This window comes from Xenopus laevis, chromosome 3L (assembly GCF_017654675.1).
Source record: "Xenopus laevis strain J_2021 chromosome 3L, Xenopus_laevis_v10.1, whole genome shotgun sequence".
Classification (NCBI taxonomy): Eukaryota; Metazoa; Chordata; class Amphibia; order Anura; family Pipidae; genus Xenopus; species Xenopus laevis.
Window position 1 is genome coordinate 48,311,817 of NC_054375.1, and position 24,336 is coordinate 48,336,152.

Genomic DNA, 24,336 nt, shown 5'->3' on the forward strand with positions numbered 1-24,336 from the left:
CAACCAAATTGGTGAAATTGCAAAAGCTGCTGAATAAAAAGCTAAATAACTCAAAAGCCACACTTAATAGAAAATGAAAACCAATTGCACATTGTGTCAGAATATCACTCTCTACTCTACATCATAACTAAAGTTTAAAATAAATAATTAAAATAAAATTGGACTTACAATGTTGCAGTGAAGAGTCTGTTCATCAAACATCAGAATAGCAAAGCCCCAACAGGCAACACTAGAATATATGAGTTTCAGTGCTGACATTTACTTTACTAGGCTTTGCAAAAGAGGGAGCAACAAGACACATTTTCAGTGTATTTTCTCTAAGTGATATCAGTCAGTGCTAATTTTTCTTGCACCGGGACTAACATCGTAGGTATTTGGGGATAGAACATTCCTAGCTGGAATCAAACTCCCTGATTGTATACTTTTTAAGTTCTGTTCACCCAGTCAGGGGTTAAGCACTATCCTACAAAGAGTTGTCCAATTTTGATACATATTCAGCCTTTAGACCCGCAGTACTTGTTTTGCCTTACTTTTATTGACAGTGTATTACATTTTATAGCCGCCAATAACATTTTTACAACTACTAAATATAACTGCGGATAAAAGCTTTTGAAATGTAATACTTTCTTATATCATATCTTGGCCTTGACTGCTCCCTGGTTGGGTTCTTTAATATTTTACCCAGTGTATTTCATGCTGTTTGTGATGGGTGTTCTCCTTGAGAAAACCATTGCGGTCTCTCAGCTGTAAGTGTTTTACTGACCTAGTGCAGCTGTTAATAACAAAAAAGGAGGCCCACATTAAACTACATTACATTAAACTACATCACAGGATACACAGTGCCCCATGGCATAACATGTCTCAGCTTTATTTATATGGAAAAAAAGAACAGCAACTACCCTGCCTCTGCTTTACAACCCAGTGAGTTCTAGCCAACAGGTATGGGACGTGTTGTCCAAAATGCTTGGCGACTTGGTGATTTCTGGAAACAGGGTCTTTCCGTAATTTAAATCCTTAAGTCTACTAAAAAATAATTAAAAACCATTAAATGAACCCATTAAAGGGGACCCGTCACCCAAAAAAATTATTCAAAATCCTATTTTATCTGATTAGTCAAGGATAATGAACTTTAATTACACTATATAAATTATTTGAATCTTGTTTCCTTCAGTCTGGGATTTCAAAATTATAGCAAGCAGGCAGCAGCCATTTTGTGGACACTGTTATTAAGACAAGCCTTGTATCATCTCAGAATCTTGTTTGTGCACCAGAATGGGGGACCCAATGTCCATCCCCATGTCCTGGCCACACTGTTATATGGTAAAGAGAACTGGGGGAATGTGTGGGGAGCAGTGACATCTAAGAAGTGCTGAATTGAAAGTGAAAGTAATTGTCTGCCCCGCCTCTATGCCACGGGCATAGAGGAGGGGCAGACAATATTTGATTGACAGCTGAGATGTTTAAATGAGCTTACAACAGCTAAGAATGCTTAAATAAAAAATAGAAATTGGATTTCATGTTTAATTTGAAAAGGACTTTTATTATACAGATTTTTGTGTCTGGGTGACAGGTCCACTTTAAGGATTGCTTTTACTTCCAATAAGGATTAATTATATCTTAATTTGGATCAAGTACAAGGTACTGTTTTATTATTACAATTATGGGTCCTGGTATCTAGAATGCTTGGGCCCTGGAGTTTTTCAGATAACAGATCTTTCCTTAATTTGGATTTTAGTACCTTAAGTCTGCTTGAAAATCATGTAAACATTACATAAACCCAATAGGCTGGTTTTGCTTCCAATAAGGAATAATTATATCTTAGTTTGGACCAAGTACAAGGTACTGTTTTATTATTACAGTTATGGGTCCTGATATCCATAATGCTTGGGTCCTGGGGTTTTCTGGATAACAGATCATTCTGTAGTTTGGCTCTTAGTACCTTAAGTCTACTAGAAAATCATTTAAACATTAAATAAACCCAATAGGCTGGTTTTGCTTCCAATAAGGATTAATTATATCTTAGTTGGGATCAGGTACAAGTTGCTGTTTTATTACAAGTTTGCTGGATTATTTAGATAAAATGGAGTCTATGGGTGACAGTCTTTCTGCAATGGGGAGCTTTCTGGATAACAGGTTTCCGGATGACAGATCCCATACCCGTAAAGAGAAAAAGGAAATCATTTTGATTTAATGTAGTCTATGGGAGATGGCCTTCCCGTAATTCAGAGCTTTTTGTATAACATGTTTCTGGATAAGAGATCCCACACCAGCATTCCATGAAAATGGATATTTTAGAAGCAAAACTGTTTTTTTCTCTCTCAGTATTGTCTCTGTTTTACAAACAAATAAGTAGAAGGCATCCTCACTCCAAACACTTTTCTTTATAGGTAGTAGCTCCATCTTTATACCTTTGCCCAATACATTTTGGTTTCTATAATAGTAAGTTTAATGGCGAGGCTCATTTGGTTCAACTGCCGTCCAGCTGCCTTGAGTCTCAAGAACCTGCCTTTTTGTTATAATGGCAAGGATTTATCTATGCTGAAGACAAACCAAAAGTAAGTAAGACCTACTTCTAGTCCTATTCTGTAGCCTTTAAATGGTGCAGGTAAATAGCAAACACCTACCTACCAAACATCTAGAGGCATTATTAATGCGTAGGTCTCTTAGGGTTATAAAAACATTTTTTTCATGCAGTGCTGCTTTACTTTTTGGAGTTTTTGGACATCTTCCAACTTTGTGAAAACAGATTAAATTGTTGCAAAAAAAAAAAAAATGCCATGGCTGCCAAAAGTATCAAGTATTATATTTACCAAGGACATAGCCAATTTCACAGCCTTCAAGTACAGAGATTGTGTGGTGGTAAACAGCCCATTACCCCATTACCATTCTGTGCTATGCTGAGCTATTAGCATATTGGCAGAACAAACTGCTACATTTTTGCTTATTTGAAAGCATTTATAGGGAAGAAATAACACAAATAATCATAGCTTAAATGTAGGTATTGTATTGCCCTTTCATAAGGAGGATTTTGTTCTGATGCCCACCATGCTTTAGAGTTGCCTTTTGGAATGGTGTAGATCGTGATGGTCTCAGACAAATTGCAATTATTCAAACTATTTGTGGCTTTTGCAATTTTGGAACTGCCTCTCTGTTGGCTCAGATCACTGAGGGGAGGGATTTCCATTCAGAAGCCCGGCTCTTGCTGGAAAATTACTAATAAGGTACATGAATAAAGCAGTTTTGGTAATGTATATTATTGAAAGTACCCTGTTCAGGGTCACAGTACTGACACAGTGAAAAGGGGTGGTGCAGCAGCTGTGCCATTCAGTATGATTGCACCATCCAGAGCCAAGTGCAGTGGGAGAACTTGATTGGATAGGCCTTCTACATAAGGTAATTAGCCCCTGGACCACCAACCATGTAGTGATCGTTGGATTGCTGGAGGAGATGGGGCAGAAAGAGGTTGTTTATCTTCCAACCTTTTTTCAGTTCATTTGGTTTCAAATAGTTTACCAGAAATAAAGACTTTTTCCAATTATTTTCTAGTTGTGACTAATATTATCACAACCGCCGGGGCGCGGACAGTCTTGAACTGGGCCGCCGAGCCTACGGGACAATGTGGCGCTCCCAATTGGACGCAGGCGTGCCAGAATTGAACGGGGGGGGGCGGGGGTGACTATTCTCTATACTGTTCTAAATTGATACATTTAGTTGATACATTTCTTATCTTTGTCCCTGCTAAGCAGAATCTCTGGGTTTCATTACAGGCAGCTGTTGAATTGATACAATAGTTGCTAATACTCCTGAGATGCTGCTGAGAAATGTATCAACTAAATGTTGCAAAATTGTAGCAGTTTAGAATCTGCACCTGAATTACTGAGATGCCAGACTCAAACACCAGAAAAAGGAACATTCAGGGCACACAGGCAGATTCGGGGAGAATATTTGCCCGCCGGCGGGATGGCACTCGGAGCGATTCATTTTCCGAAGTCGCCCAAAAAGGAAGCTTCAAAAAATGGATCGGTCAGAGTGGCATCCCGTCGGCGATTTACATTTTAGCCGGCGGGGCAGTTCGGGGAGATTAGTGGCCCCGAAGAAGAGGAGATTTGTCGCCAGCAAGTAATCTCCCCGAATCTGCCTGTGTGCCCTGACCCTTAAACTTAGATTTTGAAAAAACTGTAAAAAAAAAAAAAAGATGAAAAGTAATAGAAAAAAAAAGTCTTTGTTTATGGTGAACAATCTGAAAACAATTGAACTGAAAAAAAAGTGTTTGGAAGGTGAAAACCCCCTTTTTTTAAAAAAATTACAGGAGTGCTCAGGGGCACACTTTTTGCACATTAACTTACTTATAAAATATATTCCATACATTTCTTATGATGTTTTCCTTTTGCTTTTATGCAGTTAAGTAACGGTTAGAGTGACCCATATTCAGCAGAACATACTTAGTGATAAAGTTGGGATGGGCGGCTGTGCTCCAGTGGGCGTAAGGAGAAGGGTTTAGTTCCAGGATACTGTGGAGGAATGCCAGGAATTCAGAATCTGACAGCGGGGGCAAAGGAGAACAAGAAAAAAAAAGTGCCATGTTGTCAGGGTACCCGTAATGCCTATCAAAAGTCCTCCTTCCACAAGCACTGTGCCTTTCTCTATTCCCTCTATTCTCTATTCCCTCCTCCAGCCCACAGATGTACAGTGCTGTGAAAAGATGCATTGTGCTTAGGGACCGGCACTGTGTCACAGCAGAGACATGGCACAGCCCTGCACACAGTCCACTCAGCTTGTTCTGCTGTGTCACACATCTCCTTATCTCAATGGGCTGCTGTGTTGCCATTCCCTGCCTCAGGAAGTTCTTCAGGTGCCCAGGTGAGTCCAGCCATTGTGTCACCAACGAATGCTGTTACTTTTCTATTTCTGTAACTCTTTTCATAGCTTTCTAGGCTTTACATCTAAACTAGTAACTATTTAATTGCATTTTGTCATTTATATTTTATTTTAGAAATTGAATTAATGTCAAAGAAAGTTAAAGGGGTGGTTCACCTTCAAACAACTAGTTGTTTTCAGATAGATCACCAGAAATAACGACTTTTTCCAATTACTTTCTAGTTTCTATTTGTACCCGTTTTTCTAATATTGAAGTGTAAAGTGTCATTTTTCACCTTCTAAAGCAGCTCTGGCAGGAGGGGGTCGCCGACCCCCCCAAACTGTTCTAAATTGATACATATAGTTGATACATTTCTTATCATTGTCCCTGCTGAGCAGAATCCCTGATTTTCATTACAGGCAGCTGTTAGAATTGATACAATAGTTGCTAATAATCCGGAGATGCTGCTGAGAAATGTATCAACTAAATGTAGCAAAATTGTAACAGTTAAGAATCTTGCACTTGAATTACTGAGCTGCCAGACTGAAACACCAGAGACAGGGACAGTAAACTTTAAAATTTAAAACAGTAAAACATAAATAATGGAAAGTAATTAAAAAAAAGTCTTTATTTCTTGGGAACAATCTGAAAACAACCGAACTGAAAAAAGTGTTTGGAAGGTGAACAACCCCTTTAAATGGACAGTAACATCCAAAAATTAAAGTGTTTTAAAGTAATACAAATATAATGCAGTGTTGCCCTGCACTGGTAAAACTGCTGTGTTTGCTTCAGAAACACTACTATTGTTTATATAAATATGTTTCTGTGTGGGGCAGCCAATCAAAGGAGAATAGGCTCAGGTTACACAGCAGATAAGCTCTGTAGAACATAATGGTGTTATCTGTTACCCACTATTTAACCTGTGCCATATAGACTTTTTTCAATTTCCGCCATTGCTACACTGTTTATATGAACTATAGAAGCAAACACATCTGTTTTATCAGTGCAGGGCAACAGTACATGATATAAAAAAATTATTTTTTTAGTGTTACTGTTCCTTTAAGGAAGAGGGCCATAGCTACGGAGGATTTTCCTACATCCTAACATCCAACTGGGATGCTGCTGGGAGTTGTAGTTTTACATCAATAAACATGTGTAACATTGCTTCCATACGAATGGCATGTACTGTATGTAAATTATTATGTCATTTGTAGCAGTATTCCCCCAGGGGTGGGTGGGGTGATGGTGGGACAGGCAAACACCCAATGCCCAGCTCAGTTATAAAAGAGTTAAGGGATTCCTGCCAGGGTCTTCATGTGGGCTTTAAAGTGCATTAAGTGCTCCCCGTGCAATACTCCTGAGTGCTGACATGCATTACTGCTGCTCATTAAAACCTTCTCTAACTGCACCACAGAACCAGTCCATTTACTGGTGGATAAACATTCTGTGCTCAGGCAAATTCTCCTATCTGTTTACTGATATGAGTGGGTTAAAATCCAATTACGAGCATAATGTGCTTCTTAAAAGCTATCCCTTGGAATTTACCCACGTTTCCTGGTAGTAGTTTACTAGATGACCCCTTTTCTTCATTTAGTCAATGCACATCCTGCCTTTGTTCTTTTTGTGTGTGTTTGTTTGGCGTGCTTCTGTTTGGTGCATCTGGGTGACATTAACCCATTTGGGTGAGAAAGGTCCCCAATGCAATTCCCAATTTTGAACTGACATTGAACAGACATTAGCCCCCTAAAGATTACAGGTACGGGATCTGTTATATGGAAACTCATTATCCAGAAAGCTCAGCATTACAGAAAGGCTGTTTTCCATAGACTCCTTTTTATACAATAATTCAAGTTTTTAACAATGATTTCCTTTTTCCCTGTAATAATAAAACAGTATCTTGTACTTGATCCAAACTAAGAGATAATTAATCGTTATTGGAAGCAAAACCAGCCTATTGGGTTTATTTAATGTTTACACGATTTTCTAGGAGACTTAAGGTATAAAGATCCAAATTACAGAAAGATCCGTTATCCAGAAAATCCCAGGTCCCGAGCATTCTGGATACTAGGTCCCATACTTGTGTTATATTTTAAAAGATAATTTTTCTTTCCACTGAATATTTGAGAATTGGACGGCTTATGAATGGAAAACCTTGCAATTATGTGCAAGCTATAATCCTGGAAGAGGAAAATGGGAGAATAAAGGACAGAATACAAAGATGGATAAAATAGGGAACAATGTGCCCTCTGTTGTAAAATATAAGGATATTAGCAGTCACCAAGAAATTTCATGATTATATAAAATGACAAGGCTGAAGGCCAGGTGCATTTATGAAGGTAACGGCACTCCAAGGTATCCTCACATTTTACTGTAGGTACATTATTTCATATATTATTCCCTTTATTATCCTTCTTTGTATTCTCTTTTTATAATACACAAGCTTAAAGGGGTGGTTCAACTTTATGGTAACTTTAATTATGTTATAGATTGAACCTCCAATTCGAACTAACTTTTCAATTGGTTTTCATTATTGATTTTTTTTTATAGTTTTATAGTTATTTGCCTTTTTCTTCTGACTCTTTGCAGCTTTCAAATGGGCGTCGCTGACTACCATCTAAAAAAATATGCTCTGTAAGGCTACAAATGTATTGTTGTTACTTTTTATTACTGATCCTTCTATTCAGGCCCTCTCCTATGCATTTTCCAGTCTCTTATTAAAATCAATATATGGTTGCTAGGGGAATTTGGACTGTAGTTACCAGATTGCTTAAGATGCAAATTGAAGAGCTGCTGAATAAAAAGCTAAATAACTCAAAAAACACATATAAACATAATAAAAATGTTTATTTAACCCCAAATAAACATAATAAAAAATGAAAACAAATTGCAAATTGTCTCAGAATATCACCCTCTACACAGGCCCGGACTGGCCCGGATCTGTGGGTTCTGGCAAATGCCAGAGAGGCTGCTATAAGGTGCCATAGAAAGTCAGTATTTAGTGGGCTGGTGGTGGCTGTTAGGGCCTCTGTGTGGGCTGAGTGGGCCTCTGTGTACCTGAAATGCCAGGGCCTATTTTAATTCTCAGTCCAGGCCTGCCTCTACATCATACTAAAAGTTATTTCAAAGTTGAACAACCCCCTTTAAAGGAGTAGTTCACCCCTTTAAACTTGCATTACTTTAAGCTTGTCACTTTTAGTATGATGTGGACAGTGATATTCTGAGACAATTTGCAATTGGTCTTTATTTTTGTTTGGTTCAATTATTTCACTTTTTATTCAAAAGGTTTGAAATTTCTGCAGCTAACTGGTTGCTAGGGTCTTATATACCCTAGCTACCGGACAGTGGCTTGAATGAGAGATTAGATTATGAGTAGTAGGTGGACTGAATACAGAGATAAGCAATACAAAGTAACAATAGCAATAAATAGCCACCATGTTTCCGACGCTTGCGTCCGTGAACTATTTTTTTTTTTTTAAAAAAAAGATTTTTTTGCTGTGCTCTTAGCAGCTGTATGGGGAGAGCTGTGTAACATGCAAGGAGTTAACCACAGAAGTTCTCTATTTGGAGAACTAAAATTATTAATGACACCATCTGATATTCAGAAGTTCCATCCTGAGAGACCAGATCTCCCAATGGGAACAAAATCCTTACAGACAATATTCATAGTAAGCAGCTTCCTGACACATTGTTCTTCTCTATAAATATAGGGACTAAACTGCTTTGCACACATGCAACATAGGATATAGATGTGGGCTGGTCTTTGTTTTTAGAATAAGAATAACAGCGTTGCTTTGTTCTATTGCCTTTGCAGGAATGTCGCATCTCTTTTGACTGTTTCCTCTTCTTCTCTCATATTTGTTCTCGGCACGAGTGTTATTCCATCTATAGGTCTCTGTCTCGACTGATGCATTCCTCATGTAAACAAGGCTCACCTTTTTCTCTCTTCGCTAGTTTTCTATACAAAGGTTTCCGTGGAGACTAGAAACTCCCCTAATAAGTCTGAAATACCAACCATAACTAGACCATAATTTGACTCAAGTCAGCAGTTGTTATTTTAACAGCCCGTACTGTATAGATTTTAGCTGTACTGTATCAGCTGCCATGCATATAAGTTATTACTAAGGTATAAACACGATGTAGGTGAAGGTTTCCTTTGTTATTCCTCGTATATTAAAGGATAAGTAAACCTTTAAAATAAGTGAATGTAAAACTGGCGAGGGTGCTATTCTAAGAACTTTTGCAATTAACATTCATTATTTATTTTCTTTTAATTCCAAATTATTAAGGGATACATGTACTGTTAATATGAATTAATTTTGTTGCAACAGCGCCACCTGCTGGTCAGTTTCCCACCAGTCTGACCACCAAGAACTTAAAAGAAAGATGCTGCACTGATGTTCTTCTGCTTAGGAAAAAAATCAGAAACCTTTCTCAAATAATAGAAGAACATCAGAGCAGCCTCTTTATTTTAACTTCGTTGACTACTTGGTGGTCAGAATGGTTTGAAACTGACCAGCAGGTGGCACTGTTGTAACAGAATTCATTCATATAAACAGTACGTGTATCCCTTAATATCTTGGAATTAAAAGAAAATAAATAATGAATGTACATAGAAGAGCCCCCTAATCAATTTTACATTCACTTATTTTAATAGTTTACTCATCCATTAAGATCATCTCACAGAGCCAGGCACCATCACTAGGGATGGGCGAATTTGACCCGTTTCGCTTCGACAAAAATTTGCTGCAGGTGAAAATTCACCGAAATGCATTAAAGTCTATCTCCGTCAATTTTTTCGCTCATGCTTAACCACTACACCTCTCAGACTTCACAAATCGACAATATCTCTCCAGAGAACCATGTCAATCAATCAAACTGTGATCCCTTTATTTCGAAAATTGCAAAGATCAAAGATCCTTCCTCAGGTGCTTATGTTGTGATTTTCCAAGTTATTACTAAACATGTAAGGAGTAATGTAAAAGTTGCAACCACCAGTCAGATAGTCTTCTACGTAATGTTTTTAAACCATGATTTTTTTTCTCAGTGTTTAATTATCTGGTTTATCAGTTTCATCCTCAGGTAAAGAGGAGCGGAGAGGCTCGGGATTCCTGGCAGGTTGGCCACACTGGCAAGAATACAGTCGAAACAGACAAGAAAGATGCTCCAGCATAGAAGCAATGGCATCAGGCAAGTATATATACATTATAGAGTGCACCTGGGCACACAATACATTGTATAAAACAAACATTGGTCATAGCCAATTGTCCCTGACATAATAATGTTTATGTGCATGTATTGCTTTCCACCCCGATGCATTGTGACAGTAGTTGGCATGCTTGTATAAGGAATAGGAGGTGGCACACACACAATATTTTTTTATATTCTAATCAGTGTATGAATAAGACATAGGGCATGAATAAGACACATAGAAATCTCACACCCTGATGACATATGTGCCGCATAAAAAAAAGTAAATTTTCATTTGATTTACAAAAAAGTCAAGGAAACAAGGTGTCTACTAAAACAACCATACCCAATAAGCCCTTTGTTATATGTTTTGTTTCTATCATGTATCATAATGTATTGTAGCATAGTGTGGCAGATATTTCATGATTAACACGTGAAGGGAGGGGTTGCTTGGGCCTTGAAGTCATTCATTCGGACAGTAACCGATTTAATCACAAAAAACTGCAGCATATGCAGAGGGAGTAACTGAAATCAGTACCACATCATCTGGAGGATAACAGAGGGTGCTTTATGTGAACTATAAATCAATATACAAGGTAGAATATTACTCTGCAGTGATACAGTCTATAAACGTGTCTGTATGAAGGAAGATATAAAACAAATGCAAGTTTAAACATGGAGGAAAAGATTCTGTTACAGACCTACAAACTTAGCTCAGCTAAATGGGTTTATTTAAAATGATTTCTATATATTTCATATATATATATATATATATATATATATATATATATATATATATATATATATATATATATATATATATATATATATATATATATATATATATATATATATATATATATATATATATTGCCAGGTAAACAGCCTTCTAAGAACTAGTTATTAAATGGTCATCCCAAAACCAACAGGATCACCAGTGTTATAGGAGGGTTAGGGTTGCAAGTAAATGTTACCCATGTGGCTGGTGGGTGCAGATTCCATAAAGACTATAGACTAACGTTTCTCGTACAACATACTAATTTGTTTATTTTGTATTTTATTTTCATTTTTTTTTATTATTGTTACACTGCTGCATTGTAGATCCGTAAAGGGGTGGTTCAACTTTTAGTATGTTATAGAATGGCTTATTCTAAGCAACTTTTCAATTGGTTGTTATTATTATGTTTTTTATAGTTTTTAAATGATATACCTTCTTCTCCTGACTTTTTCCAGCTTTCAAATGGGAGTAACTGACTCCATCTAAAAACAAATGCTCTGTAAGGCTACACATTTAAGGGGCACATTTATTAAGGGTCGAATTGAAAATTTGAATTAAAAATTTCAAATTTTTTTTATGGTCAAAACTCTCTAATTTGAATTTAGACATTTATCAAACTCTGGCTCTTTAAAAATTCAAATTGGACTATTCGCCACTTGAACTTGCTGATTTCATGTATAATTCAATGGGAGAGGTCCAGGGACCAATTTGATTATTGTTATTAGTCTTCCTGACATTCGAGTTTTTCTCTGAGAAAAAAACTCGAATTGAGTTTAGTCAAATTTGATTCGAATTAGATTTCGAATTGGTAAAATTTGTGAGCGTTTTAGATATTCTATTTTTTTAATAAATAACCCCCAATCAGATTTCGAGTATTTTCAAATTTAATAGAATTAACAAAAACTCACATGAATTCGAAATTCAACTTAATAAATGTGCCTCTCCTTGTTATTGCTACTTTTTATTACTCATCTTTCTTTTCAGGCCCTCTCCTATTTACATTCCAGTCTCTTGTTCAAATCATTGCATGGTTGCTAGGGTTATTTGAACCCTAGCAACCAGATTGCTGAAATAAAAGCTGCTGAATAAAAAGCTAAATAATTAAAAAACCACAAATAATAAAAAATGATAACCAATTGCAAATTGTCTCAGAATATCACTCTCTACATCGTATTAAAAGTTAGCTTAAAGGTGAACCAACCCTTCAAACAGGCTCTATCTTTTTATTACAGTATGACTCTCCATGCAAATATCCTAGCTAGAGAGGAAATGTGAAGAACATTTTTAGCTCCTGTAAGCATGTACAATGATGTAGGAGGCTGAAAAATGAATAAGTGGCAAGCACTCAGGCTTGTGGTTGGTTAAGACTGTCTGACTGAGTAGTTAGGCACTAGAGCAGCAACAAATATGTATAGCCTGAACACAAAAAACTAATTAAAAAAGTAATTTTCCCACACGCATACAGTATGAAGGTGTTCTGTAGCTTATTGTGGTCACAAAGAACAAATGTATTCTCTGTAGACACTCAATGTAGCAACACCTTCTACCCTATTGATGTCTACAAAACAAAGTGCCAATTGTAGTTAGTAAGTAATGCTGCAGCTCCTATTCATAAATATATATATATAGATATATATACATATATAGACCCATTATTGTTTGACAGATTTGCTTCATATGAAATGAAAGACAGCAAAACATCCGAGAATAGGTTGAGGCATATATTTGAGGGCAAGACTTGTCTGGAAATTTTAACTGAATGACAAGTACTATACTTGATCTTAGCATTAAGATGTGTGTGAAACTTGACCTTTTCTTCTCAGGAGGGATTACTGTCCTGTTATGCAGGCTGCACAATACCACATTAACTTGTTGTTTTTCAGCCTTCTTGGATGGGAATGGTTTCTGCACAATGATAAAGGGCTATTACCTGACTTATTGCGCACGGCAACAGTGAACACTTTCCATAACAAAGGCTTTTTATGAACTTTGTACTTTGTACTTGAATAGTACGGTTATTATTCAGAGGTCAGGCTTACGGACACAAATTGATTTTCTCTTTGTGTCAGCCTTTGTACATCCTTGAAAGCATTATCCCTCTCATAATAGATGTACTTAGATGTGTAAAGCTGGGAGTTTGAGAGTAGTGTAACAAATGGGTGCCCTGGTAGAATCTGAGAGTTTCCTGTGATAAGGAAATACACAATGCTTAAAAGCCGCTTGCACTTGTACCACAAAGAATGATTTTAATTACATTTCTTTTTATTCCTCTTGAGCAAAAGCTTCCTTTGGAAGAACTAGTATTTGCCCCTAGTGGCCAAAAACGAAATAATGACTAGCATTGACTTGATCAAGTGACAGTACAGACTTTAATCAAAGAAATCACATTTTTACTTAAAAAGAAAGAGTTTTAACAATTTATGTTGCTTTTTAAAAAACACATAGATGGACAATGTAATATATGGAGTATAAACTATTCATTAGCGGGTTGAACTTAGACCTAAGTTACCAAGAACCAATCCAAATTGGTACTGTGCCTTGAAACAATTTGGAGGATAATAATAACTTTAATGACATAACTAGAAATCACAATAGACATGATATTTATTTTCAGAGCTTATAATGCAAACAGGTTCTGGGCTTAATTTTGTAATCTATGTACATCTTTTGTATTGGTTGTTGAAGGAAACGTGCTTCATACAAGTGCTTGAATTCCTACCATCAGTACTTACAGTGTACTAGATACACATACCTCTGCCACTGAGATGTCATTACTGAATTTCATGCACTTGTAGTCATTTAGATATATATTATGTTACTCACACTCCCTGGGGCACCTAATTACTACTCATGTTAACAGCAAAGCACTCTGATCTCTTATTAATTAACGTAATAGTTTTATTTTGATGATATCACAGATGTAAATATGATAGTCTATGTTATGATATTTAATACAGCCTATGACGTCCTTGTCTGCACTAAATGGTGCTGGTCTTCTTGTAGAGTTCTACTACACACCTCATATATATATCTGATTCAAACAAATTGATGCCTGCACCAGGACTATATTTAGGCTGACGCTGCCTTAGGCACCGGACCTAAACATGCCCCCTACGTGACGCGTGAGACGTCACTTCCACCAACCAGCCCGGCCCCATACACCTCACCCTCCCCCCCCCAGCTCTTTCACTGGATTTCCTAAGGAAATCAGTGGAAGAAGCTGGGAGATTTTTGTTTTTTAATCTAAAAAATACATTTATAGGCACCCGAGGGCTGTCCCTCAAAACCTGCCACCTTAGGCACAGGCCCTCTGGTGCCTTAACATAAATACACCCCTGGACTGCACACATCTTTTCTCTCCAATGTTTCTACTTGGCCACCAAAGGGTGATCTGTTAGTAGCTATGACTGTACCCACCAAAACTTTTTGTAGCTGTTGTTGGTCATTGTCCACCTCCTCCAAGCAAGGGAAGGAGATAAGGATCCCTCTATTATAGCATCATGACATACACAATGTTTTGGACCTCCTGGATCCAATGTCTTTATTTCGAATCGGAAAATCTGTGCAAGACCATCCATAAAGTAGTGGCACTTATGTATAAGGATCCACAATGATCTCTACCTTTATACACAATAATACCATTATATTAAGGGGCAGATGTATTAAGGGTCAGGTTGTTTTCTAAAAAAATGTAAGTTTTCAAGGTGATTTTAAAAAAAAAACCAACTCAATTTTTTCGAGATTTATTATACCCCAACCCTGGAAAAAGCTTGAATTCAAAAATGCACCATCTAAAACCTGTTGAGGTCATGTAGAAGTCAAAGGCAGAGGTCCCTTGAACTATTTGAAGATATTAATAGCCTTCATGTTGTTCGAGTTTTTTTCAGTGGGTCACGCTTGAAAACTCAATCAATTCGAATGATTAGAGTTTTTTTCCCAAGGAAAACCAGAGCAATTAGAGTTTGGGGTCGTTCACCTCATATTCACTGATAAGAGTTTTCGTTCCATTTGAATTTTTCTTAAATTGGAAAAAATTTGAGCTGTGAGTTCATTCGAGTTATAACAACCTCACAAAGCACTAAAATTTGACCTCTGATAAATAACCCCCAAAGTGTCTCTTATATTAGGCACATAATCACAATACTTTCTCAATGTTTCTTTATGATGTTCGAGTTTTTTTTCGGTGGGACATGCTTCAAAACTCAATCAATTCAAGTGATTCGAGTTTTTTCCCTGAGGAAAACTGGAACAATTAGTGTTTTGGAGTTGTTCACCTCGTATTCACAGATTAGAGTTTTTTTCCATTTGAGCGTTTCCTTAAATATGAAAAAATTCGAGCTGTGAGATCATTTGAGTTATAAAAACCTCACAAAGCACTAAAATGCGACCTTTGATAAATAACCCCCAAAGTATCTCTTATATTAGGCACCTAATCACAATACTTTCTCAATGTTTCTATATTGTTTTAAGTACTCTACACAGCTTTTTACTGTGTAGTGCTTCATGTTTGCACAAAACATCTTTAAGCTGTGACCTCTCTCAAAAAGGAGACTTGTCTTCCTTACTGCTTGTTTAGAGGCTAACAACCCATATTGCCAATTGCTGGAACAGCGACAATGGAATTCTTTCACTATTGTATATTTCATATTCACCAATTCTTGCCACAATATTTTTGGGGTAGGAGCTCTTCTATCAGGCACATGTGATTTTTTCCCAGTGTCAAGCTTTAGTTGTTAACTAATAATTGAGTCAAAATATTCTAGTAGTGGGAATCAGAGCTCAGACTATGACCTGCCAAGTTTGTGTAATAACACACCATGTTTTTCTTTTTCAAGCATGCCTTTGATAAATAATAATCAGGTAAGCAAATAGAGCTATCAGTAGATATGCATGACTAGACTGCTTGCATGCATCTTTATGTATGGCCTATTGTGGTCCAGCTATTCAAAACAAAATCAAAGCGTTCTATTTATAGTTGCTTTTGTAGTTGCTGTATCTAGAACTGGCAAATGAATTGTGGTAAATCACTAAAGGCTAATAGTGCAGCCTCATGTCTTCCTTGTACTTTATTAATATTAATCTGGCGTTTCTATGCCATCTTTCACCACAGTCAGCTTCCTCTTGACCTAAATCAATAAACTGAATCTTCCCGGAACTATTTTCAAGTCTCCTAATGACGGAATCCTTAGGTGATTTCAGGATATTGATAATTTGCAATGGTATTTAGTATTGGAAAATATAATGAGATGGCTCTGTAGTGTCTCTGTAGAAGTCTAGTTCCACCAAGGAGGCTGCTGATATATTATTATGTTAAACTTGCTACTTTTTTCTGCTCATGGATACATAAAAAAGTATAGTGACAAACACCCTGAGCTCATTTATTAACATATTTGTGGATTTGCACCAGTGCAATAACCCATAGCACCCAGTGAGCACTTTACATTGTTCTTGATGCGAAGAACAATGTCAAATAATGTACAGTGGAACCTCAATTTTACAGCCCCTGATTTTAAGTTTTCATTTTACATTGTTGTTTTGTGGTCCCACTTATATATTATGTATAATACATTTCCCTGATTTTACATTTTCCTGGATTTTACACCATTTTTTTTCTGGTCCCCTGAAAAATGCAAAATGGGGGTTCTACTGTAATTTGCACTTGTATTAGTAAATGAAAGACTGCTGAAGGCAGTACTGAATTGGACAGCAATTTAAATTTGGAAGAATAGACCTCAGTTCTCCAAGGGGGTTCATAGTAGAGATGCACCCAATCCAGGATTCTGTTCGGGATTCAGCCTTTTTCAGCAGGATTCAGATTCGGCCGAATCCTTCTGCCGAACTGAATCCAAATCTGAATTTGCATATGCAAATTAGGTGTGGGAAGGGAAATGACGTGACTTTTTGTCACAGAGCAAGGAAGTAAGAAGTTTGCATACACCAAGAATCCCTAGTTCATAATTTTATAGTATTTTGCTGGCACTGTATATAATCAAACAGATTTGTTTTGTTTACATTATTACAATTGTACCTATATGCCATTGGGTGAGGAAGAACCACTTCATGTAAGAGCTTGGATCATGCAAAAAATACAGATTGAGTACATTCCTCAATATGGGTGGGGCCTGGGCCAACATTACATAATTGGTTCTGTTATGTATAATGGAACTTGCTGCTCTTCAGCTGTTTTAAGACTGCAAACCCAGCATCCCCTGAAAGCCTCTGTACTCTTTTACTTCCACAGTGCAGCAATTTTCTGCTATAATATAATATAGGCCAAGGACAGAGACCCCATACAGACAGTTCTGCAGCAAAAAATGTAACTGCTCATACTGTCCCATTTTGGTGTAATGGGGCACTACAGCTTTACATTGCTTCTTCTGTTGTTGCAACTGTTTCCTGCTGGTTATTAAAAATGACATTTGCAAGCCAACTAATGGTACAATCACTAAATTGCATTTAATGCCAGAACATGTAAGAGAAATGTACAATATGCACAAGCATTTCCCCATATGAGAATGACTTGCTATGAAAGTGTTAGAAAAGTGTAGGATTAGTAAACTGTAAATTTAGTACATAATCAGTACATTTACACCAAAGGATGTGTTTTTGTAGAACCAAGTAAATATCCTCTACGGCCTGCAGTCAAGTTAGAAATACACTATTGATCTACAATTGCATGAGGAGTCTCCATGCTTTCTCTCTCCATAGATGACGCGGAGGACTCAGAACTTGTTTGTGAGGCTGAGGAGAGCCCAGTGGGGAAGGAGTCTGTCTCCCTGGCAGTGGGAGAAGGATTTATCACTGGTAATATATCTGGGCACAACAAGACAGCTTGGCCTTCTCTATATCATAAAGGAATCATAATAAAATCATTTTAGCATGCTGTCATATGAACAGCTTTAATATTTTTTATATAAATATGTAGAGAAATCTAATAATTCCTCTTGCCCTTTCAGATTCATAGTTTTGTATACTCGAGGATGAAATGAGCAACATGAAATTGCATTGGCTGGCTTGTAGTACAGGACTACTAAAGGTCACCCTGGTAAACACTAATGCTTTCACACTGCAAGGATATTAAAGGAAATGTTCAGTGTAAAGATAAAAACTGGGTAAATAGATAGGCTGTGCAAAATAAAAAAAAATTCAATGTGGCTCCCCTTAAAGAAGAATTAAACCCCCCATATAATAAGATCCACTACCCCCTACCGTACATAGTCTCCCTACTCCCACCCGCACAGGCGATAACTCCAGTAATTGCTCCTAATCTTGTAAATAACCCTTGTTGCAGAGTCAGCGCCATCTTATGGTGCTTCAGTAATCTTCGGGTCTTCTTCCTTCCCTTCAGCTATTTCCGTCACTTTTGGGCACATGCGCAGTTATCTGGAACTGGAAGATTGCTTCAACTGCAAATGCCCCGTTACGGCGCTTACTTTCCAAAGATTACTGAAGAGAAGAAGATGGCGCCCGTGAGCTCCGCTTTGCTTACTCTGTAAAAAGGGGTAATTATAGGATTAGGGGCAATTACTGGAGTTATCATCTGTCTTGACGGGAGCAGGGAGGGGGGACAATGTAGGGTTGGAGGTAGTGGGTTTTATTATATGGTAGGTTGAATTCTCCTTTAAAGTCGTTGACTAACTCAGAGTTAGAGATTTGAAAAGCAGGAAGTAGTGTTCTGTTAAACATCCAGTCACTCTAGCCTTTATACATTACATTTTTAGCTAACTATATTAGAAACATTTTTTATTTTGCACAGCCTATTTACCCAGTTTTTATTTTTACACTGAACTGTTCCTTTAAAGAAAAACGAAGAAACACTAATCATTATACCTGCACCTTTGTGCAACTCAAGATATGCAAAACTTCTTTTAACTTTTTATAGGCTTGTTCTGTGCCCTTTGCTCATTCTAGTGAACTGTCTGTATTCCTTATGTTGGCCTACAGGGAACTCAGTGAAAATGGACAAAAAATTCTTCCTTCTGTATTTACTCTTGTAAGATAAAAGGCTTATGTTATACTGGGCATTTTGAACATTGCAATATGTGGCAGCTGGATTTTGCCAAACCTTTCTTCCTGTTAGGTCGAATGATGTAGGTACACACAGGGCAGCCATCAGGGGGGAGAGTTGTAGGGGGCCCCGAGGGTAGGGGGGCCTTGCCATGCCACACTTACTTGATTAGCCGGGCCCCCCATCTTTCTGAGAGCTGCTGACTTCGGGAAGGCATGGACGTTTAAGGGGCCCTGGCCACCAATTTTCTTATTGGTGGCCAAAATTGGTGGCCAGGCCCCCCCCACATTATATCTTTTTATTTTTTATTAACATGTGGGAACCCTAGCCACCAATATTTTTTTTTTTTTACTGTGTGGTGGGGAGGGCGGACCTGTAGGTGGGGCTTGCGGTGGGCGCAGCCCAGGGGGCCCAGGAAATTTTGTCGTACGGGGCCCTGCGATTTCTGATGGCGGTCCTGCGCCATGTAGTAGGTTTTGTAGATAGACATTTTTGAATAATGGTCACCTGAAATGTGACTTATAGCTTTTTCGTATTTACGCCAGTAGGAAGTGACCTTTGGTCAGTGGTTTAACTTTACCCTCGGCTACATGTAGCAACTATTAAAATACCCTATATGAAATAACCTTTTTGTATTAACTATTACCAGCCTATATGTGAACAATGAATCGGATCAAATTCTACTTTATTATACAGTATAAGTGGTTCTTAACCTTATTTCTCTAAGGTCTGAAACTATGTTGCAAAATGAGCACTGCACTTATTCACCTTATTTAATTATTATCTTTAATTGGAGGGGAAAATGCACATTATTTAGGAATATTGTGGAGACCTACCCTAAACAGCATGGAAACCCGTTTTTGAGTCCCGACCCATAAGTCAATAATCCCTGTTCTACAGTATATGATTACATTATACTATATATTTGTGACACTGTTATTCTCAGTGTCAAGGGGTACCCTCTATAATTTTTTGGGTACTGGGCCTGCACGAGTTATACATTTTCTTAGGCTTCCGGACAATCTTAACACGTATACAGAAATTATAATAATGGAGAGTATTGCACTGGATCAGATTCCACTTGAGAAAGATCACCTAATTTACACCCAAATTTCACCATAGACTTCAACTGGATTTAAAAAAAAAAAAATTTTATTTTTTTGTCACAGGAACCTTTAATGGTAAATTTTTTTCAACAAAGGGTTTTGTGGGCAGATCATTCATTATACTACAGGTATGAGATCCGGAAACCCGTTATCCAGAAAGCTCCAAATTACAGAAAGGTCATCTCCCATTTTATCCAAATAATCCAAATTTTTAAAAATGATTTCCTTTTTCTCTGTAATAATAAAACAGTACCTTGTACTTGATCCAAACTAAGATATAATTAATCCTAAATTATTTTATAATAATGTTGAAATGATTTTCTAGAAGAATTAAGGTTTGAAGATCTAAATTACAGAAATATCCGTTATCTGGAAAGCACCAGGTCCAGAGCATTCTGGATTCCAGGTCCCATACCTGTATACTCTTGGGATTGTAAAAAAAATCAAGGTATTGTATCACTTGAGCTCCCTAAAGAGGCAGGTGGCCTCCTGGAATCTCTTGGAAGCCATATCCGGCCAGTGGGCTTCAAGCTGGATAACTGAAAATATCCAAACCATCCTTTAGTATCTACTGATGTAATAACAGTCTTTTTCTAGAAGATTGCACCCTATGTAGAAACTCACATTTAAGATCTATATCGCTCTTCATCACACAGGCTTTTTTTTTCATTTTACACAGATCATTCCTTATTTACTGTTGATGGTTGACAATCTGATTTCCCATTTTCAATTGCAAATGGTCTGTATGTGCTTAACAAAAAATTAATGTCATCTACTTCTTGGCTTAAAAAGGCCTTGAATAGCACTTTATTTCTCAGTTTCACTAATTCTGCTTGTACAAATAATTCATTGCTTTGGTACATAATGTCCTTGATGCATGTATAAAAGAATGTGATATATAACACACATCAATATACTAGTACAAATATTGTTTACACAAACATTTGTGTAAATCTATAGGGCCAGAGGATATCATAGTATGTTCAGCACAAGCTCTGTTCATTGAACTCATATTGAACAAGATGGTATACTGCCCCTTTAGGGTATCATCTAATGTTGAAATATTATAAAATATTATTAAATGTGTTAAAATCAAGACCATATATGCTATTAAAGGGGTTGTTCTCCTTTAAATGAATGTTTAGTATGATGTTGAGAGTGATATTCTGAGACAATTTGCGATTGTTTTTCATTTTTTTATTTGTTTTTTCGTTATTTTGCTTTTGCCAATTTAAAATTTCGGCAGTTTGGTTGCCAGGGTCCAAATTACCATAGCAACCATGCAATAATTTGAATACGGGACTGGAAAATGAATACGAGATGAACTGATTAGAAACATCAATAACAAGACATTTCTAGCCTTAAACATGTAAAAGTTAACTTAAAGGTGAACCTCCCCTTTAGAGGTTTTGACCAGGAAATATATTACATTGAAAAAGTGCTGGAATGTCTGATTCAATATATTTATTTATGTAAAGTTTCAGCCATAAATCTGCTGATAAAAAGTATTGAATAATGTTATTTTCAGCACGTGTTACATTTTATGAACCTATAATAGGCTTATCAGTTTGTTTATTTAAAATGTGGTTCTGCATTTCTTTTTTAATAGTGTAGCTCTTTATAGTCTTTTTTTTAGTTAGCATAGTTCAAAGTGCAATAACATAGTAGGGTGTAGTTACAGGAAAGAATGTGAAAGAACAGCGCAAGAAATAGTTTTTCAAAAAAGCTATGGATGAAAAATTAAAAAAAAATCTTTCAGTGCCATAATTGTGATTTAAAGATACTTCAAAACTATGAGTGTGGCAGTGGAAAAATGTAGGCTAGAGATCTGAGACTGTTAAAGTTGTCTGGCTATAGATAGCTAGATCTGGTTCAACTTGTGCTTTGGGGTGAATATGATCAGTTTTCACAAAGCTGTTCAGCCTGCAGACAAACAGACAGGTAAAAATGTTGTTGATGAATGACTGCATTGTTCTCTGTATCTAAAAATCAGCCGGCACCCTCCGTATGGCCTCTGTCCTTGGCTGAATTTAATTGAGCAATTACAATAACGGACTGTAAGTTAGTTTTAATGGACATCTTTAATGGACAACGGCTGATAGTTCAGCGCAGTGAAGTTTTTTTTCTTGTTCTGTGAACAAGGGGCAAATATAATAAAAGTTGCAATGTCTGCCCCAGGTCTAGTAATCCATAGCAACCAGTCAAATGGTTTGCTCTTAACCAGGTGAGTAGAAAGTTCTCCTTGCTGATTAGTTGCTATCGGTTAGCAGACCTTGTGTAAGCTTGGTGATTTTTAATAATTTCAACACTTAGGGGCAGATTTATCAAGGGTCGAATTTCAAGCCGATGGGGAGTTGTTTTAAACTTTTTTTAACTTTGGGCGAATAGGCTTTTTATTTTCCAAAAAAAAAAAACCTTAAATTTTTCAAAGTACATCAAATAACTCCAAATTGGTTCTAAGATGTCCCCCATAGGCTAAAACAGCAATTGGTGAATAGTCGAAGTCGAATTTTGAAAGAGACAGTACATGATAAATTTCGATATTCGTATTTTCGATTTTTTTTTCAAATCCGATTCGAATTTGGGCTATTTTCTAGCAAATCAAATTTTTAAATTTGAATTTTCACTTCGACCCTTGATAAATCTGCCCCTTAGGGTAATTGTGACACCCTTAGAGGCACATTTATCAACAGTCAAATTTCGAATTCATGAGACAAATTGAAACGTCCCAAAAATCGAATTGAATTCGATCAAACTCTCCAAAAAAAAAAATCGAATGTCAGGATGGCTGCAAACATCTCCAGATTGACCCCTGGACCTCTCCCATTGACTTAAACAGCACTTTGGCAGGTTTTAGGTGGCGAATAATTGAAATCTTAAAGGACCAGAGTATGATTAATCTCGAAAATCAAATCTGAATTCTTTAAAAAACCCGAATCGAGTTTTGATAACTTCCTAGTCGAATTTGAGTTTTGATCACAAAAAAATTAGAAAATTCGACCCTTAATAAATCTGCCCCATAGAGACAATTGCGACGCTTCATGCATTGTATGGCCTTTGCTCAAGCTTGAAACGTGGCAGTTTTAAGACAATTATGTCAATGGATGGTCCCTGAATAAAACTCCTTTGCTTTGCCTACCCATGCCTCGGCCATCAAATGATTACTCACTCTACAGCAAGACAGGCTGACAGTAGCAACACTGAGAATTCACTGAAAAGCAAAAATAAATGGATAACCCATAATTATGTTTAGAATTCTGTCATTGGGAACAGATGTCTGGGACGTGTATAGTCCCTTTAGCACTGGTAGGGGATTTATTAATATTTGAAATAAATGAAGAAGGCCTGTTCTTAGAATGCTCACTGCATAATTTATGGGACGTTGCAAGAAGCATAGATACATAGAGACACATATATTCTTGGTGTATACTGCTGCACGCACGGCACATGTTTCATCACTTATGTCATGAGAAATTGGGTGTGTCTATGTGTGCCAGATGCCTCTATTTTGCCTGCCTTGCCTGGATCATGTATGGAAAGACACAGTTCAGCAGATATGGCTGCAAAATACTTTCTAGTTACCACCCTTGCTGATCCTATAATCGAAACAATGTAGAAATGTTTGATGTTTTATATATTAGAAACTGTAAATGGGTTGCATACATTGGATTTGTCCAGTATCAGATGTTAAGTTGTACTTACACATTGGCAGACTGCAAGTTCTCGGCACAGAATCCTCATTATTTTCATTATAGCTATTCTCATGGCAATGTGTATATGAAGCAAATCACTTCCAATGTGGAGATAATTCAGTTTACTAGATTGCATGCCTGATGAATTGCAGGGAAATATCAGCCTATGAAGATATTAAGCCCAAGGGGTCGTTGTATTGTTAGCTCTCCAGGTATTTGGCCTGTTGGATTGTGCATAGCTACCGAATAAATGTGGCTTGTTTCCTCTCCTGCTTCAACCCTTCCTGTTTTGACAGAAATCCCCTTGTCTTTCTCCATCCTGCAACGTTCAACCCAGGGTCCAAATGTCCGTTTACAGGAGGCAGCAAGGAAGATGCTTTGGGCCCTAGAAAATGACAACAAGGATATTTCAATGCTATTTAAGGTAGGAACTATTCCTGTTTTCTTTTATAGCTTAATATCTCTCATGTCACTTTTTTTTTTACACAGTGGAGTTGATGACGTTCATTGCTGCAAAAATCACAACTGCAATGAGGAGAGTTTTCTAGATACAGTAGCAAAAATTTTGCTTAGCCCAGACAAAGTGCAACGGGTTTGGTTTGCCCATATTGCCCCTGGACATACCAGCAAAAGATTAAAAATGGCGTTGTGTCTATTATCAATGGATTTAAATGTGCATCTCAATTTTACATCCCCTAAGTTTCCCC

General features: G+C 37.1%; 1 protein-coding gene across 5 annotated transcripts in view; it reads left to right on the forward strand.

Moving 5' to 3' along the window:
• Positions 1 to 24,336, forward strand: part of sh3tc2.L (SH3 domain and tetratricopeptide repeats 2 L homeolog) — a 79,780-nt gene that overhangs the window by 18,359 nt on the left and 37,085 nt on the right. For 2 of the 5 annotated variants that reach the window (XM_041586202.1, XM_018252157.2), the window contains exons 2-4: positions 9,926 to 10,045; positions 17,532 to 17,627; positions 23,926 to 24,053. In XM_041586202.1, the coding sequence (XP_041442136.1) occupies positions 9,926 to 10,045; positions 17,532 to 17,627; positions 23,926 to 24,053 (344 nt within the window). Of the gene's footprint in view, positions 1 to 4,391; positions 4,861 to 9,925; positions 10,046 to 17,531; positions 17,628 to 23,925; positions 24,054 to 24,336 lie in introns of those variants that run through there. The other 3 variants (XM_041586203.1, XM_041586205.1, XM_041586204.1) reach the window with 3 other exon arrangements.